Genomic DNA, 19,378 nt, shown 5'->3' with positions numbered 1-19,378 from the left:
GATTTTTTGTGGTCTAGTCAGTGTTACAATAAGTGTGAAAGAGCATGAGTCTTTTTCATAAAATGATTTACTTTCCTTTTGGTAGATACCCAATAGTTGGATTGCTGGGTCAAATGGTACTTCTATTTTCAGATATTTGAAAAATCTCCACATTGTTTTTCATAAAGGTTGTACTAATTTATATTCTCAACAGTATATAAGCATTCCTTTTCCTCAACATTCTTACCAGTATCTTGCTTTTTGACTTTTTAGTAATGGCCGTTCTGACTGGTATAAAATGGAATCTCATTGTAGCTTTAATTTTCATTTCTCTGATGATTAGTGATATTGAGCATTTTGTCATATGTTTGTTGTTTGTTGACTGTCTTTTGAAAAATGTTTGTCATATCATTTACCCTATTTTTAATAATTTTTTTCTTGATGAGTTTTTTTGTATCTCTTATAGATTAAGGATATTAGCCCTTTGTCAGATGTATTGTTTGTAAATATTTTTTCCCATCCTGTAGGTTGTCTGTTTACTCTGTTGATTATTTCCATTGCTGTGCGGGAAATTTTTAGTTTAAGTCCCATTAGTCTATTTTTGTTGTTATTGTTGCATATCATCAGTGAACAGAGTTTATTTGAGTTCCTCTTTTCTAATTTGGATACCTTTTCTTTCTTTCTATTGCCTGATTGCTCTAGCTAGGACTTCCCATACTTTGTGCAGTAGGAATGGTGAAAATAGACACACTTGTCTTGTTTCAAGTCTCAGAAGAATGCTTTCAACTTTTTTCCTTTCAGTATGAAGTTGGCAGTGGGTTTGTCATATATAGCTTTTATTATTTTGAGGTATGTTCCTTTGATGCCCAGCTTGTTGAGGATTTTTGTCATGAAAGATGTTAAATTTTATCAAATAATTTTTCTGCATCTATTGAGATGATCATATGGTTTTTGTTTTTAATTTTGTCTTATCAAATGGTTTTGGTTTTTAGTTTATTCTATGTGGCAAATCACATTTATTGATTTATGTATGTTGAACCAACCCTTCATCCCTAGAATAAAAACAACTTGATCATGTTATAAAATTTTTCTTATGTGCCGTCAGATTTGATTTGCTAGTGTTTTATTGATAATTTTTTCATATGTTCATCAGGGATACTGGTTTGTGGTTTTCTTTTCTGTTTTTTTTTTTTTTTTTTTTTTTTTTTTAAGACCAGTCTTGCTGTGTCTCCCAGGCTGGAGTGCAGTGGAGCGATCTTGGCTCTCTGCAGCCTCCGCCTCCCAGGTTCAACTCCTGTGAACTCTCAGCAGCCCTTGACACAGTTGTTTATGCTCTTTTTGACATATGCTTTATTAGTTTGAGGACAACGCTCTTTCCTAGTTTTTCTCATGAAACCTCCTCAGTTTTCTTTATTGGTTTCTCCTATTAGTGATCTTTAAGTTAGAGTGATTGAGAACTGATCCTAGGATCTTGTTTCTATCTGTACTCAGTCCCTAGAAGATCTCATTAGTTCCATGGATTTTAATACCGCCTTGGGGGATTGCTTGAATCTAGGCATTCAAGGTTACAGTGAGCTATAATCATGCCATCATACTTCAGCCTGGACAACAAAATGAGACCTTGTCTCTAAATAAATAAATAAGTAAAAATAAAAATCAATACTATCTGTATGTTGCTGACTCTAAAATTTATGGCTCTGGCATCAAGGTTTCTCCTGTTGGATTGCATATATGACATTGCTAGATATTGAACAGGCTGCTCGGCTTTATAGAGATAGAGCAAATTCTTGCTTTTTCACTTTCCCAATCTACCCTTTCTTAGTCATTCCCATTTTGTTCAATAGTACCACCATCCTTCCAGAACTCAAGCCAGAACTTTGGGATTATCCTTAAATTATCTTTCTCACATGCCACATTCAATGTCTCAGCAAACCCTACTGGCTTTGCATTAAAAAATAAAACAAAGGCCAGGTGCTGTGGCTCAGGCCTGTAATCCCAGTACTTCGAGAGGCAGAGGCTGGCAGATCACTTGAGGTCAGGAGTTTGAGACCAGCCTGGCCAACGTGGTAAAACCAGGTCCTACTAAAAATACAAAAATTAGTCAGGCATGGTGGCGTGCACCTGTAATTCCAGCTACTTAGGAGGTTGAGGCAGGAGCATCGCTTAAACCTGGGAGGTGGAGGTTGCAGCAATCCAAGATTGTGCTACTGCACTCCAGCCTGGGTGACAGAGCAAGACTGTCTCTCAAAAATAAATAAATAAATATAATAAAATAAAGCAAAACAACTGAGACTCATATTTGTTTCATTTACTCATTTCATTTACTTCATATTTTCCTACTATCAGCATTCTCAATCAAGCGTCCATCTTGAGAAGAACAATTCGAGCCTTCTGTTTTCCCTGACTTCACTGTTGTTTTCACAAAACACACTTTCCACCTACAGCCAGAGTGATCTTCTAGTTATGTAAGGCATCTTTGCAAATACTAATGCTTAAATCCCCTTGGGCTTTCTACACATTTAGAATATATTTCAAAGTCTTTCCTGTGACCCATAGGATCTGAACTAGGCTAGCTCTCTTGCTGCAACTTGTCACCTCTCTCTTCCTCACACACGTTTTTGGACCTTGTACATGTCAACTATACTTCACACCAGGACCCTGACCTTTCTTCTACCTTGCCTGGATTGTTCCTCCCCTGTCTCCATTTAGCATGGCTTGTACCTTTATTTTCTATCTCTTCATTCAGGTCTTTACTCAAAGGACTTCCAAAGCACAATATCTGAACTACTATCTCTTACCTATTTTCTCATTTTTTTCTATTTTCTTAACTCTGATTTATTTATCTTTCTAGTGCTTCACACTTACTCTATTTTAGATATTTACTCACTTATTTGTTTACTGTTTTTTCTGCTACACACATTCATTCCTTCATTCCCCACCCACACTAAAAGCTAATAAAGTTCTATCACTTTTGTTCACAGTTGCATCCTCAGTGCATACAACTATGCCTGACATAAAAAATGAATACATATTGAATAAATGGATGTCCTTCTGCCTACTTAATCAAGTTTAAAAAATAGCTTCATAGTGTAAGCATTAGAAAATTATTAACAAACTGAAATTTATATTTTTATTCTATAGTTATATTCACAAAATGCTTATTTCAATAAAGTCAAAGGCTAGCGAGAGTTAAATATTTTTGACAAGTTGTAATGCTGATTTAATCAATTTCTGAAATAGATATGATATTGTTATCATCGATGATGGAACAGTGTTTTTTAAAACTCATGAGTTTAAAATAAAAAGCTAAAACCTGTTGATATGCAGACTATTATTTAATTTTAAGGTTATTTTTAATATGTCAATGAATTTAATTTGGCAAATATGAAAGACTTCTCCTTTTGAGTAGACAACATTTTATATTAAGATGGAGCTATATCTGTGAAATATTTAGTATAAATAATTTGATAAGATTTGCAGTCAGGGTCAAAATTAAACAACTGTAAATTTAATTTATAGGTTGATACTAATGTTAACAAATGTTAAAAATGCTTTTGTTTTTTTCATCTCTACCATGTCATGCTGTTGGCTGACAGTGAACTTGTGATCAACAATGTAGGTTTTAAAAGTACAATTGAATGTTAACCCAGGTCACTATACTTACACATGTATATTTTTAAGATCTAAGAGCAATTATTTACATGTTACCAGTTTTAGGTGATTGAATCAACTTGGCCAGTAGGGCATGCATTACCTGCACCCTTCCTAACTCTCCAATCTTATCATGTGTCACAACCTCTCATTCAGTATGTTTCAATCTGCCAGCTTCTTTTCATTTCTCAAACACACCAGCTCTTTCCTGTGTTAAGGCATCAGCACCCAGACCCTCTCCTGGAAACCCTTTCATTTGGCTTTTCCTTTAGACCTTTAGAATAAATGTTACTTATTTTGAGATGTACTCTGAATCCTCTTCTTCACAGCCCCCCACCTCAATCCTAAATTAACTTTCCTTTTGAATCTCTCTTTTTAGGGAAATCTTTTTCCTGATGAGGACTCAGAACAATTTATAAATATATGCTTTGATTTTAAGATTATTTATCTTACACCAGTCTTTCCTGTAATTTTGAAAGCTGTATGACAACAAGTGTCTTATTGGTTTCATTTACCATGTAATATTCATCAAGCATTGTATCTTTTTTTTTTTTTTTTTTGAGATGGAGTCTCACTCTGCTGCCCAGGCTGGAGTGCAGTGGCATGATCTCAGCTCACTGCAAGCTCCGCCTCCCGGGTTCACGCCATTCTCCTGCCTCAGCCTCCCGAGTAGCTGGGACTACAGGCACCCGCCACCACACCCGGCTAAGTTTTTGTATATTTAGTAGAGACGGGGTTTCACAGTGTTAGCCAGGATGGTCTCGATCTGCTGACCTCATGATCCACCCGCTTTAGCCTCTCAAAGTGCTGGGATTACAGGCATGAGCCACGCGCCTGGCCAAGCATTGTATCTTTTCTAATGAGCCAAGAAAGGAATTAATTCTTCTTGTGTATTTTCTTATTTTTCTACAAGGGTATTATAAAAGTCATGATGTGAGTCAATTAAAAGTTTTGGAATGTTATTGTCAAATGGAGCATATTTTATATCTAGTTTTCAAATGCTTTATTTTAGTGAAATCAATAGATTTACCCTGAGAGACCCATTAGGATGCAAGGCAACTCAAAATTCAAAAGGTTCTTTTAGAATCCTAGGGAGATTCTTTTACAACTGAAAGAATTGTCAGTCTGTGTCTTCAGATTCTTAGTAAGAGAAGAAACGTACGGAATCTGGACTTCTTAATGGAAGAATTAGAGGCAAAATTATTAATTACGGCCTTGAGAGTTCATAGTAATTTTAATAAATGAATTCTCAGAAAATTAAAATTTGACAAAATATGAATTTGAATTCCCAGTATATTATGTAAAAATATGCATATCATTAGGTGTGTTTATAGTCTCATGCATAAGAAGATGTTTTTAAAAGTCATACTTACTTAACAATCAGCATGACATATGAGGTGCCTCCAAGTGCAGAGAAAAATAAATTAAAGACTTGTATTGCAACAAAAAAGTAAAATTTCCTTGTACAAGCATCATCTCTTGGGCATTCACCCAAATGGGCTGAGTAATTTCCATTCTGGAGACCAGTTACTTCCAAACAACTGCAGTTGTAAAACACCTTAAACGTTGTGTATAAAATATGACATAAGAAATTTGCAAGACCTAACAGTGCTGCAAATACATTGCATTATATTTAGTGAAGTCTCACTTGTTCAAACTAATATATTTACAGTTTAAGAAGATTCTAAAAATACAGTTGCTTAACAGATAAAAGGTAAAATAGTTTTCTGGATTTCTTTCTATACAAGACAATGTAATTCATGATTGACATTTAGTTCATTCTTCATTTTAAAATTAAGCAACAAAGAAATTAGTGCCTAGAATTCTGTATATATACAATTTTCTCATCACTATAGATTCTCTTTAATAATTATTTTCCATTCCCTTTTACCCTCTGCAGAACACACACTCTTTTGGACAATCTCTAAGTTTCAGAGACATGCCCTGAAGAGGAATTATCCAAAGAATTCAGATAATTTAGCAGTTTGGGAGTAATCAAAATTTAACTGGAGTCACCCATGAAAATGGCACTGAGTCCAGGAAAAATAGAGACAGGTAGAGATGCTAAAATTTTAATTTAGCAGGCATAAACAAAATCCAAGGATACAATGACGGATGATATTATTACCAGAGAGGTTAAACACAACAGAATGCCCCACTAGTGTTTAGAGCACAGAAGTGGAAAATGTAGAAACAAGTGATTTCAGATTTTTAATCAGTTGGACAGTTTATATAGATAGGTGGCTTTAATAATTTAGCCTGTTCTAAATCTAGGCTAAAGTTTAAGGAAAGCTCACATTGAATCTATTAATGCTAAAGACCAATTATTGAAGGAAGAATTGTAGAAGAATTTAAATCTATACATCTACGGTTCTGCCAAACTTACAGTTCTTACTATTTTTTTCACTAGGAATAATATAGAAGAATTGTTTACGAAACAAGGGTATTGGTCAATTAAACTAAGCTTTGGTACAAAGAACACTATTTTAAGAAGTGATGGTTCATTATGAGGATTCAGTAATAAATAAATAAATACACAAATAAATAAATAATAAAAACTTTGCAGTAGCCCCCAAATGGCATAGTCATTGCCAGTATAATGAAGATTATGTCTTGTGGTAGACAGAGTTCTTTTTAGGGTTCTAATATTATGTCACTTTCAGGCCTTTGCTAGTGTGCAAAGAGGGAGCATGTATTAACTGGGTCATTCTTATCCAACCATCCAAAACGAACCATCCAACAACCATCCAAGACGAACAAAGAAGTAATTGAAACCCTGAACACTAATATAGAGTTCCAAATTGGAATCAGTACTGAAAACACCTGCCTATCAATAAAAGCCCTGGACCAAATGCATTCATAGCCAAATTCTACTGGAAATACAGAAAAGAGCAAATACCCACTGTACTGAATTATTCTGAAAAATTGAGGAAGAAGGACTCTTTCTTAACTCATTTTTTTGAAGCCAGAATCATCCTGGTACCAAAATCTAGCAAGACACAACAACAACAATAACAACAACACCAACAACAACAAACCAACAGGCCAATATCCCTGGTGAATATAGATGAATATAGATGCATATAGATGCAAAATTCCTCAACAAAACACTAGCAAACTGAATCCAGCAGCACATGAAAAAGTTAATTCATCATGACCAAGTAGGCTTTATTTTTGAGATGTAAGGATGGTTGAGTATACACAATCAATAAATGTGATTCACTGCATAAATGGAATTTAGGACAAACAGTATATGAGCATTTCAATAGATGCAGAAAAAGCTTTCAATAAAATCCACCATCCCTTTATAATAAAGTTCTTCAACAGACTGGGCATTGAAGGAACATAGCTCAAAATAATAAGAGCCATCTATGATAAAACAACAGCCAACATCATATATAATGTGCAAAAGCTGGAAGCATTCTTCTTAAGAGCAGGAGCAAGGCACGAATGCCCACTCTCACCACTCCTATTCAACATAGTAATGGAAATCCTAGACAGATCAATCAGGAAAGAGACAGAAATAAAACACAGACAAACAGGAAATGAACTCACATTATCTCTCTGCACTGTGATATGATTCTATATCTCAAAAACCCTAAATACTCTGCCAAAAGCCTCCTAGAACTGACAACATACTTTAATAAAGTTTCAGAATACAAAATAAATGGAAAAAAATTAGTAGCATTTCTATACACCAATAGCAGTTAAACTGATACCCAAATCAATAATGCAATTCCATTTAGAATTACTACAATAAATTAAATACCTAGGAATACATTTAAACAAAGGAAGTGAAAGATCTCTACTAGGATAAATACAAACCCTGAAGAAAGAAATTATAGGTGACACAAACAAGTGGAAAAACATTCTACTCTCATGGATTGGTAGAAAAACTATCATTAAACTGTCTATACTGCCCAAAGCAATCTACAGATTCAATGGTATTCTTATCAAACAACCGGCATGATTTTTCATTGAATTAGAATAAAACTATTGTAAAATTCAATATGAAAAAAGAGACTGAATAGTCAAAGCAATCCTAAGCATAAAGAACAAAGTGAGAGGCATCCCATTACCTGATATCAAACTATACTGCAAGGCTGCAGTAACCAAATAGCATAGTACTGGTTCAAAAACAGACTCAGACTAAAGGAACAGAATAGAGAACCCAGAAGCAAAGCCACACACCTAAAACCATCTGATCTTCAATGAAGTTAGCAAAAAAATGCAAAAGGGGAAAGTACTCATTATTCAATAAATGGTGCTGGAATAACTGGCTAACTGTATGCAGAGAAATGAAACCGGACCCCTTCTTTTCATATAAAAAATTTAATCAAAATGTATTACAGACTGAAATGTAAAACCTAAAATTATAAAAACCATTGAAGAAAACATAGAAAATATTCTGGATATTGGCCTTGACAAAAAATTTGTGACTAAGTTCTCAAAAGCAATTGCAACAAAAAAAATGGACAAGTGGGATATAATTAAACTAATGAGCTTCTGCACAACAAAAGAAATAATCAACAGAGTGAACAGACAATCTATGGAATAGGAGAAAACCTTTGCAAACCATGCATGTAACACAGGACTAATATCCAGAATCTATAAGAAACTTGAACAATTCAACAAGCAAAAAACAAAAACAATATTAAAAAGTAGACAAATGACATGAACAGACACTTCTCAAAAGAAGACGTACAGGCAGCCAACAAACACATAAAAATGTTTACATCACTAATCATCAGAAAAATGCAAATCAAAATCCCAAGGAGATACCATCTCACACCAGTCAGAAGGGCTATTATTAAAACCTTAAAAAAAAAAAACAAAACTGATGCTGGCAAGGCCGCAGAAGAAAGGGAATGCTTATCCTATGTTGGTAGGAATGTAAATTAGTTCAGTCACTGTGTAAAGTAGTTTTGAGATTTCTCAAAGAACTTAAGACAGAACTACCATTCCACTCAGCAATCCCACTACTGGGTATATACTCAAAGGAAAATAAATTCTTCTACCAAAAACACATCTACTTATATACTTATATGATCATCACTGCTCTATTCACAATAGCAAAGACATGGTCTCAACCTGGGTGCCCATCAACAGTGAATTGGATAAAGAAATGTGGTACATATAGACAATGGAATACTACATGGCCAAAAAAAAGGATGAAATAATGTCCCTTGCAGCAACCTGAATGAAGCTGGAGGTCATTATCTTAAGTGAATTAACATAGGAACAGAAAACCAGATGCCACATGTTCTCACTTATAAATGGAAGCTAATCACTGGGTCCACACGAATATAAAGACGGGAAAAATACATATTACAGACTACTAGAGTGGAGAGATAAAAAAAGAGCAAGTACTAAAAAACTACTTATTGGGTATTATGCTCACTCCCTGGGGGATGAGACTGATTGTACCCTAAACCTTAGCTTATCACAATATACCCATCTAACACAACTTCATTTGTATCCCCTTTACCTAAAATAAGAGTTGAATTATTTTTTTAAAAAATAGCAAAATAAAAATAAACAGCAAAGGAAAAGGAAACAACTGCACAAAAGATTCATTATTGCCATGACTAAGATGTGGGCTTTTAAGTAGTCTTCAGGCCATATTTGTGCAAGTTTATTAAAGTTGTGGCCTGTCTTCAAAAAGTCCAGGATGCTTTATTCTTTAAAGTTCTACATGCCCTTCCTTATTACAATTAGTAGGTAGGTCCATGGGCAAGAGTAGATGGAGAATGTTTAAAAATCAAACACAGAAGGGTGTGGCAGAGAGCAATAATTATAGCTGACTTTTCAGTAATGTTGGTAATAGTAAAAGTTCCTAGGAAAACATTACAAAACTTTGTGAGATGTTGAGTAGATTGTAGGTATGGGAAACACCATAACCCATTCCCAATGATAGGGAGCTACCCAGGAGATTAGTGAAAAACCATAGTTCACATGGAAAGAAAGGTTTTGCGAGAACAAAGAAATGACAGGTCTATGGGACATATTGACAATAGGTGAGCAGGATACTACATTATCTTGGGTAGAAGTGCCAGCTTTAGAAAAATCAAAATAGAAAATCAAGAATAGGGCAGTTAAGTGAGCACAAAGCCTTGATTAATTTCTTAGAAAGTAAAAAGGGTAGTGATCCCAGAGCTAAACAGATCAGAATCTGTATATAACATTGCATATTGATTGTTGTCTTAGTAAGATAGGAAGTGCTGACAACGGGTTAACTCAGGACATTTTCCTGAATTCTGAGGGATAAAGTAATTCCAACTTAATGAAAATTATAGGCTTCAGTCAAATGAGGTGCTTCTTAGATATTCTAAATGCATTCAAATTCTAAAAGGTCATAGTCTTATAATCTCAAAAGAAAAAAGTGGGGTGATCTCCACTTAGAATTCACGTAACAGAAAAACCCGATTGTGCCCTAAGCAGACTTTTATATAAAACTTTGTTTATACAACATCACACCCATCACAATAACACATAATACTGGAAACTTTCTCTTTTATCTTTTAAATGGAGTCCTTAGTTACAGAAATATTTGGTAAAAAATTGTTCAATCTAATCTGTGCTTTTGAATAAGGAGAGGAAAGTAAAAACTAATACTCACTATAGGCTTTTTATTGCCACTTGAAGATTTGCAACCTGCTAAACAAGGTGAGATGTAAGTTATTCCATTGTTTCCACAGACTGGTTCCCATTGACTTTCATCACAATTGCAGTCTGAGTTGCAATAAGAAAGTGGTACATCTCTATGAGATGTCACTGGATTATTTCTGGAAATATATGATAGACATATATCAAAAAGAGAGAGAGAGAGAAGAAAAAGACAAAGAAGGGGAGGAGAAGGAAGAAGTAAAGTGAAAGCAAAGAAAGAGGTAGAAGAAAAAGAGAAGATAAATAATTTTTCTTTATATGAAGAAATTTGCTTTGATGATGATGAAATGGCAAAGTTTTTTTAATGCTTGTTTTATGCTCTCCATCTTTGCCAATGCATGACTTGTGACCTAGGAAAAGCAAAATGTAAAAATAAACCAAAGATGTTAAGACTTAGACAAGAAGTTGTTATAATTCTATTAAGAAATTTCACATTAGATAAGTTACATCTTTTTTCTGAGACTGAGTTTCTCTTCAGTAAGGTGATGACATTAGACTGACATTCCTTTCAGCTCACTGTAAAGTCTTGTGAGTCTATGAATGCTATATAACTAGGTTGCATTTAAAAATCTCTATTTTAATATATAAGAAAAAAACAGACATGCTTAAAGCAGAACCTCTACAAAATGAAAAATCAAGAATAATAGAATCAGTTGAAAAAGGCTAGAAAAGCTCAGTATATTTTTGAAATAAAACTATAGTACACTTTATACTGATTTCCTTTATGAAATGGTTATAAATTATAAAATATGATTATACCATAGCTAAAATTATAAGATATATTTTTTGTATAATTCATTTCTGCTTAAACATTTAAAAAATTATTTTCTTTCAAATGTTTAATTTGATAATAATTGAGGATTGATGTGTTATCTTCGAATGAGCACATAATTTAAATGAAAAACTAAGATTCATACTTCAGAAACTACATTATCAATAATTTTATTAAAAAGCATATTCTGCTTGAGGAAATACTACTTGGAGTGGTTAAGCAGAATGGTTTATGACTACTATAGTCAGAATGTTTGCGGCCCCCAAATTCATAGATTGAAAACTAATCTCGTATATGAAGACTTTATGACGTCAGGCCTCTAAAAAGTGATAAGGTCATGAGGATGAGTACTCATGAATGGAATTACTGACCCTTTGCCTGCCCCATCCACCATGCCTGGACACAATGAGAAGGTACCATCTATGAATTAAGGAATGGGCCCCCCCCTAGACACCAAATGTGCCATCACCTTGGTCTTACATGTTCCAGCCTTTAGAATCTTGAAAAATTAATTTCTGTGTCTTAATAAGCTACCTAGAATTTTGCAGCCTGAATGGACTAAGACAATGACCCAGTCCAGATATTGCAATCAGTCACATCTATGTTTATATTAGTTCTGGCACTTGTTTCTAAAATCAGTTTTGCCATTTGTAAGTCATAGATAATAATGTCAACCTCACACGGGTTTTTTTTTTTTTTTTTTTGGAAAAAAAATTGGTTCTCAGAAGCCCTTCACACTCTTATAAAAGATTGGGGGCCTGTTCCAAAGGGATTTTGTTAAATTAAGTTGTACCTCTTGACATGTACTATATTGGAAAGTAATATTAAGAAAATTTTAATACACAAAAGTACATAAGCACACATATTTTAGCAGTCAGATTGATGAATTAATAACATACCTTGGAGCGTTAGAAAATATCACTATACTGTCAGGATAGCGTGAGAATAAAAAGGCAAATAATGTCTTAGTATTATTATAAAAATAGTTTTGAAGTTGTGCACCGCTTGATAAAGTCTCAGGGATCCTTAGAGATATTCAGAACATATTCTGAGAACTCTGCAATAATTCACACTTTAAAAAAAACTTATCCCAGTAGCAGGATTTTATGAATGTTGAATCCATTAATTATATTATTTATCATTAGATTATGAGTCCCATGAGGTAACTGATGTATCCTACAAATATCCTTAATATTTATCTTTAAGGAAGGGCTTAATAAAATTTTATTAAATGAAACAAATTCTGTTTAACTCTGCTGCCATCTTTTGTATACTTGGTACAGTGACTAACCTTGTTGTCAAGAAACTGGCCTGTCCTTGCAACCAGGAAGACTTTTGAACTAAGGGTGTGACATAGGATCAGTCTAGAGTCTAGAGACATTGTGTGACTTCAACATGTTACATTTTTTCTGACTCTTCAATTATAAAGGAAAATATAATACAAGGGTTGGATTGCATCATCTCTAAGGTTCTTTTGCCTCTAAAATTCAGTATTCTAGGACAATGTATTTTAATTTACTACGGTAGGCGATGGTGGATAGGAAATACCAATAACAGTTCAGAATTAGCAGTGTGCAGGGAAACAATTTCAGATAAGCTTGGCAAGCCTTCAAGAATAGCACAATGTTTAGAGAAGAAAATGTGGGAATATTTGACAAGTTAAAACCAACACCTCATTGGTTCCAGACTTTGAAAGCTCAGTGCCAGTAGTAAGCAGCACTAAAGAACATGGTTACTGAATTGTGATCTGAGCATCTCTGCTTGTTGCTTGAATGTGAATCTTCCTAAGCTTAAATTGTTGGCTATATTCAGGAAATTATCAGAAAACTGCATAGGATTCTTGCCCTTGATTTGAGGTGGAGACTGTTGCACTAAAAATACTTTGCTATACATGGTAATCATGGAAAAGTAAAGATTCTTCAATGTCTAATATGCACTTATATATAGAGTATTTCTTAATGCTACTTCCAATGTAGATAATATCAGAAAAAAACAATATTAGCTTGCAAAAAAGAAAATTCAGTACAACATTAAAAGTGTTCTTTTGTTAAGATAGTTGTTAAACATCCATATGAACTGTAGATAAAAGTTGGTTAGTCACTTTTGGATAATGCCGTTTATGTGACTCTTATGATCCATCCAAGATTACAGTGGTGGTTAAGACTAAGAGTTTTGGACTTATAAAACCCAAATTTGAGTTAGAATCTTAACAATGCTAGCTGTGTCATCCATGTATTTCTCTAAGCCTTACTTTTCCCATTCGTAAAATAAGGATAAAAGTACCCACTACTAATGGCAAGTACCACATAAATAATAGTTATTATTATTACAACCTATGTTGCTTCTCTTTAATGGAGGAATAAAAGAATGTGTTTGAGGCCTTAAGAAACAGATATTTTAAAAATTTTAAAATTGAAATTTCTCTTAACATAAAGAAAGTTTAGTTAAAATTGTTTTCTGCCTTATATTACTTATACAGAGACCCTTAATTAGATGATTAACATATTATGCAATTGATATAGTGATATATACAAACCCATCATAGGTCATGGTTAGGCCGGCAACTGATTTATTTTCACAGATTATGAAAAAATACGATAGGTAAAAGGACAATGACATTACAGCAGTAAAAAATGAGAATTTGGCAATTCCAACGGTGTTCAATTTGAATTTTTTAATGATATATCCTCCTAAAAACATTCCACTTGCAAAAATAGGTATGGTTATGACTCCTAGAATAAAAAGAAAAAAAAGTTGTAATCACATATGAGTTTTCTTATATGTCTTTATAGATGAAACACAGTGTATGTCAATCAAATTTATTCAATATTATTGCTTCTTTTTAAAATTTTACTTTAAGTTCTGGGATACATGTGCAGAATGTGCATGTCTGTTACATACGTATACATGTGCCATGGTGTTTTGCTGCACCTATCAACCTGTCATCTAGGTTTTAACCCCTGGATGCATTAGGTATTTGTCCTAATGCTCTTCCTCCCCTTGCCCCGCACCCCCCAACAGGCTCCGGTGTGTAATGTTTCCCTCCCTGTGTCCATGTGTTCTCATTGTTCAACTCTCGCTTATGAGTGAGAACATGCAGTGTTTGGTTTTTCTGTTCCTGTGTTAGTTTCCTGAGAATAATGGTTTCCAGCTTCATCCATGTCCCTGCAAAGGACACAAACTCATTCTTTTTTATGGCTGCATAGTATTCCATGGTATATATGTGCCACATTTTCTTTATCCAGTCTATCATTGGTGGTCATTTGGGTTGGTTCCAAGTCTTTGCTATTGTAAATAGTGCTGCAATAAACATATGTGTGTATGTGTCTTTATAGTAGAATGCCAATCTTATTACTTTTTAAAAAGAAGAATGACATAGCAGCATGGTGGTAGGGGATCCATGTAATTTGTTCCTGCCAATGATGACAGTTTGGTTTCCTCAATAGCAAAAGGCAGTGTGGCTGAGGATATTTGTTTGCTGGAGCAGATAATTTCTATGATGCAATTTTGTTTTTCGGGAAATCAACAACAACAAAACACCATCTTTCTGCCTATGGAACTTCATCTAGAGCCTTTTGCCTCCCTCAGATAGAGTTCTAACCCTCAGTAACTCACACTAAATCTGCCCAGAGCTTAACAACATAAAAATTAATATATCTTTGTCATTTATTAAAAAACATATAGAACCTGAATTGACATATAGGTCTACATACAGGATTAATAATGTTTAATCCCTCCTATAACTTTTCCATATCTTTGTCTAGTAGGAGTTATTAAAGATGAAGTCTTCTCTAGGAAAAAGCTCAGGCTAGGTTACTGGGAGTCAAAACATTATCTTTAGATTTTAAACTTTTATCTTAAGATCAACAAAGAGATTATCTGGAAGCTTGGTCTCCTGCTTCAGTACATTCATTTTCTTGTTTGCTTATGACCTAGTTACATACCACATGATAAGTTGTTTAATTCATCATATATTTATTGAATTTCTATAATGTGTCTACAATACTAGAGTTGTGGGAAGAATAATACAAGGAAACTTTCCTTAATAAGCACATCTAAATATGTCGTTGAAAATAGATATTGTAGCAAAAAAATACTGTGTAAAATATATTTGTTTTGAATTATGCATATTTTGATGTATTTAAATTGATACTCTTTTTGGAACTATTAGTGTCATATTTTTGTAAGTAACTGAGTCTTGATTTCAAAGTCCATAAATTATAGAATTATAATGATTATAATTACAAAAGGGTTTGTCTCAGGATCTCAGCACTAAATTATAAGATCCAATTATACAGATACTACCTCTAAATTTTCCATTTATTTGTAACATTTTCTTCAGGAACTTATCTAAAATAAGATGCAACTTCAAATGCAGAGCAGTAGTGACATCACAGTTTTATACGTTTAATAACATTTGAGAAAGAATACAAGAAAATTATACTTATCTTGTATTACTAAAATACAAAATCACTTTCACAATAAAATGTCACTTGGAATACAGTATTTAGTAGTATTTCACTTATTAAGCACACAAGTAAAAAATATGTCTTACCCAATAAGATGTTAGCCTTAGATGAAGGCTGACCATACTGTTGCTCTACATATTTGAAGACATAAGTAAAAGCACCAATATAGCTGCTTACTTGTAACAACGTCAAAAGCACAAATATAACATACAGAGGATTAGTAAGGATGCTTTTAAAAGACTGGAAAAAACCTATAAAATTGTAAAAATAAAGAAAATATTTGAATGCAACTTAAATATACATTTATATCTAAAATTTGTGAACGTAAGTCATGTAAGATTTAAAATTCTATAAACACACAACACAAAGAGTGAGAATAGCCTGCAATACCACAGGCTGTTCACAGTTTTTAAATATATTCTTTCAATATTTTCCATATGAATATTAATATTTATTAGTTTAGTTTATTTTACCCTCAAATAGGGTCATACGTAAGTGCTGTTTTGTAACTTGCTTTCTTCACTTAATATTTGGTTATCTTGGGTACTTTACAATACTATTGCAAACATATTAATTCACTTATTCATTCATTCAACAAATGTTAGGTTTTCAACTGGGTATGAGACAATATGCTAATTGTTCAGAAAACAAAAGTGAAGGCCGGGCACAGTGGCTCAATCCTGTAATCCTAGCACTTTGGGAGGCTGAGGCAGATGGATCACCTGGGGTCAGGAGTTCGAGACCAGCCTGGCCAACACAGTGAAACTCCATCTCTACTAAAAATCCAAAAATTGGCCAGCATGATGGCACACACCTGTAATCTTAGCTACTCAGGAGGCTGAGGCAGGAGAATTGCTTGAACTAGGGAAGCGAAGGTTGCAGTGAGCTGAGACGGTGACACTGCACTCCAGCCTAGGCAATAAAGCAACAAGACTCCATCTCAAAAACAAACAAAAAGTGAGTAAGACATATGATGTTTCTTATTTATTAGTACTTAATGATATAAGTATTATATTAAAAATATAACTATTAAATGGAAATGTAAAGACAACATAATTCAAAACTCATAGAAATAAGAGCATTGAGGTTCAAAATTCTTAAAGATTAATTTAGTATGAGGACTCAGACCTCTTGTTTCTCTAGTATACAGCTTTTCTACCATAACATACTTTCTCAGTAAATTTGGCAATATTATTAACTCTCTGTCTTAAGATACAAGGAAAGCTGCCAGGGGATAATGTTGTGTCCCAAGTAGTATTATAATAGTAATAATACAACTACCTATCCCTACAAACAGCTGTGGTAACAAATTTATAACTTCTGTTCATGGTAGAAATTATGTCATTTGGATCTGTGATCACCAGGTCAACTAGCTGTAATAGGAGTTAAAAGTAGAAGGAACTACTTAGAAAAACAGTAGGAAGTATCAGAGTTCATCAAAACAGAGCCAAGATATGGTTACTGAGAGATGGATGATACGGCCTTTGAAATATTTTTCTCTATTTAAATATCTAAAGATTTTCATTAGATATGGTCAGAACTAAGACATCCATCTAATGTCAGCTACAAAACAGTTGCATCTGCTTAAAATAAGGAGTAAAGGGAGTTAGAGAAAAGACACAGAAAAGAAAAAAAGAAGAGATAAGAAAATGTATAGTGGGAATAAACAACATTTAAAATTCTTGGGCAAAAGTGCCACGTTTCTCTCCACAGGTCTCCCCAGTCATGAAGAACCGTCCCTGATTTGTAAGTATTATAAGTGAGTTGTGGCCTTTCTTCAACAGAAATGGAGTATATACATTCACACAAGCATTGCATTTTTGAGGATGAGAAATTCAATGTCATCCTGTGTAAACTTCTGTACAGTCATGATCTACTATATATCATTAATAAGTGGATCAATAAACAACTTAAGTGGCATTAAACTGAGTACCTCAGGAAGCCATTTGCTCCACTTTTGAAAAGTTCTCATTGTTTACACACTGTTTTTGTAATGAACTGAAATCATCTTTTCATTCTAATCAGTTTTAGTTCTATTCAAGAGCATATGGAATAAATTCAATATTTTTTCTGACTATATAGTCTTATTTTATCCATTCCTAATAGATACATACTTAAGATCCTCTTTATTAGGGTCACACCTACAAAAACTGTTCATAATATAGATTATGTCTACAATTGTCCTATTTTTACAACTTCATTATCCTCTCTGTTCTTTTTGGATCACAGTCAACCCTGCTCATTATAGGTTTAGACAACCTAATATTTTTTAAAGATTTGATTTGGTAGAGTAGAAACATCATATACAAAATGAAAATTATTGGTATAGTACTTTTAGTGTGAATGTTAAATTTTAAAAACATAAATGTTTAACATCTGATTCTTGGGAAAACAAACTTCTACTTGTAGTATATCCCAATTTCCATGGTAATAAATCATGGTAATTCTCTTGCCATGAACAATTTCAGCCTACCAATGTAGCTGAAACTTAACAGTCCTCTGCTATGAGCCAATATAAAGAGTACCAGAACACCACTGCTCTTGGGTTAGTGTGATAGAAAGGAGAAAATAGCAATAAAGTAATAAGTAAAAGACCTGATGAAAGGAAGAACGTAGGCTACACTGGAGAATTTGTCATCTTGCTTTAAAGAAAACTTGAGAAAGATGCCAAAGGTTTAGGTGTTGCATTGCTTTGGCTATTTCACCATTTCTCCCTAATCTGAAAACTGCTGTTAACACCTCAGTGATTCACATATCTTGCTCTGGCTACTACCAAGTCATTCTCTTTGTTTATTGACTCTCAATGGTTCTCCATTAGTCCCAGGGCTTATATTCAAAAGAGGAGGCATTATCAAATGCTGATGCATCCTAATTTACATTACTTACTCTAATTATGTTAACTACCACCCTTGCTTCCAGTTTATTTTGAATATTTAGATAAGATAGATAGATAGATACCAAAAGAAATATTACTCTAATTATGTAGGGAGAAAATTCTCCCAACTTCCTTCTCCTTAATCCATCTCTACACCTGAGAATAGTTAAGTTTAATTTCACCATAATACTTAAGGCACTATATTGCTATTGTCTATATATTTCTCAGTATCACCCACTAGGTTCTTGAAAAATAGAGGTAATGTTTTATTACCAGGGCATAGTACAGTTCCTGGTACTACTTGTTGAATAAATAAAGGAATGAAATATTATAATTATTTGAACTCTCCCAGTTTAGACCATATAATATTAAAATTAATATTTACTATTTGGCTCATAAAAAATGGATGTTTGTAAACTTTTATTGGTTTCTCCCTGCTAAAAAGTACAAACCTAATTCTCTTCCACTTGTTACGTGCTCAGGACATATATGTTAACTTTAATAGGAGTTTTAGAAAAATAATTTATCTAAATTTAGTACAAAAGAAAGCCAACTCCAGATGAGTTGGGTATGCTTTATTATTTTGGAATACTCATTCTTCCTTTTCATTGAGATTAACAACTTCAAAATGACAATGAATGTAAAATACTTACCAGTCACATTTTTGGTAATATTTTTTCCTTGATTGGTCAAATTAGCTGTTTGATTCTTTTCATCATTTGTTTCCAGCACATGCAAAGATAGTGAAGCTTTTCTTTCTTTTTGTGGTTTATTTGGAGTTTGGGGCAAGAAAAAGAATGGTATGGAAGAAATAATGGAGAATAGTCCAGACACAAGGAAATTAAGCCACCAAGCTCCAACCCATCGAGAATCAGTAGGAGTTATCCTGACAGTGCCTAAAATAAATAATTAAAGAAGCCAGTCAAAAATCATTTTGAAATACAGTAGGTTCAGGGAAATAATGGT

The 19,378-nt window shown here is 33.5% G+C and overlaps 1 protein-coding gene across 1 annotated transcript in view; it reads right to left on the bottom strand.

Annotated features, from left to right (window-relative positions):
- LOC100448597 (solute carrier organic anion transporter family member 1B1) overlaps positions 1 to 19,378 on the bottom strand; it is a 95,174-nt gene that overhangs the window by 20,486 nt on the left and 55,310 nt on the right. The window contains exons 7-11 of the mRNA XM_002823010.6: positions 19,066 to 19,308; positions 15,624 to 15,788; positions 13,605 to 13,800; positions 10,250 to 10,415; positions 5,004 to 5,188 (exon numbers count right to left, since the gene is read on the bottom strand). Coding sequence (XP_002823056.4) covers positions 5,004 to 5,188; positions 10,250 to 10,415; positions 13,605 to 13,800; positions 15,624 to 15,788; positions 19,066 to 19,308 — 955 coding nt within the window. The remainder of the gene's footprint in view (positions 1 to 5,003; positions 5,189 to 10,249; positions 10,416 to 13,604; positions 13,801 to 15,623; positions 15,789 to 19,065; positions 19,309 to 19,378) is intronic.

This window comes from Pongo abelii, chromosome 10 (genome assembly GCF_028885655.2).
Source record: "Pongo abelii isolate AG06213 chromosome 10, NHGRI_mPonAbe1-v2.0_pri, whole genome shotgun sequence".
Lineage (NCBI taxonomy): Eukaryota > Metazoa > Chordata > Mammalia > Primates > Hominidae > Pongo > Pongo abelii.
The sequence above is the reverse complement of the archived record's forward strand: the minus strand, read 5'-3'. Positions and strand labels throughout refer to the sequence as shown.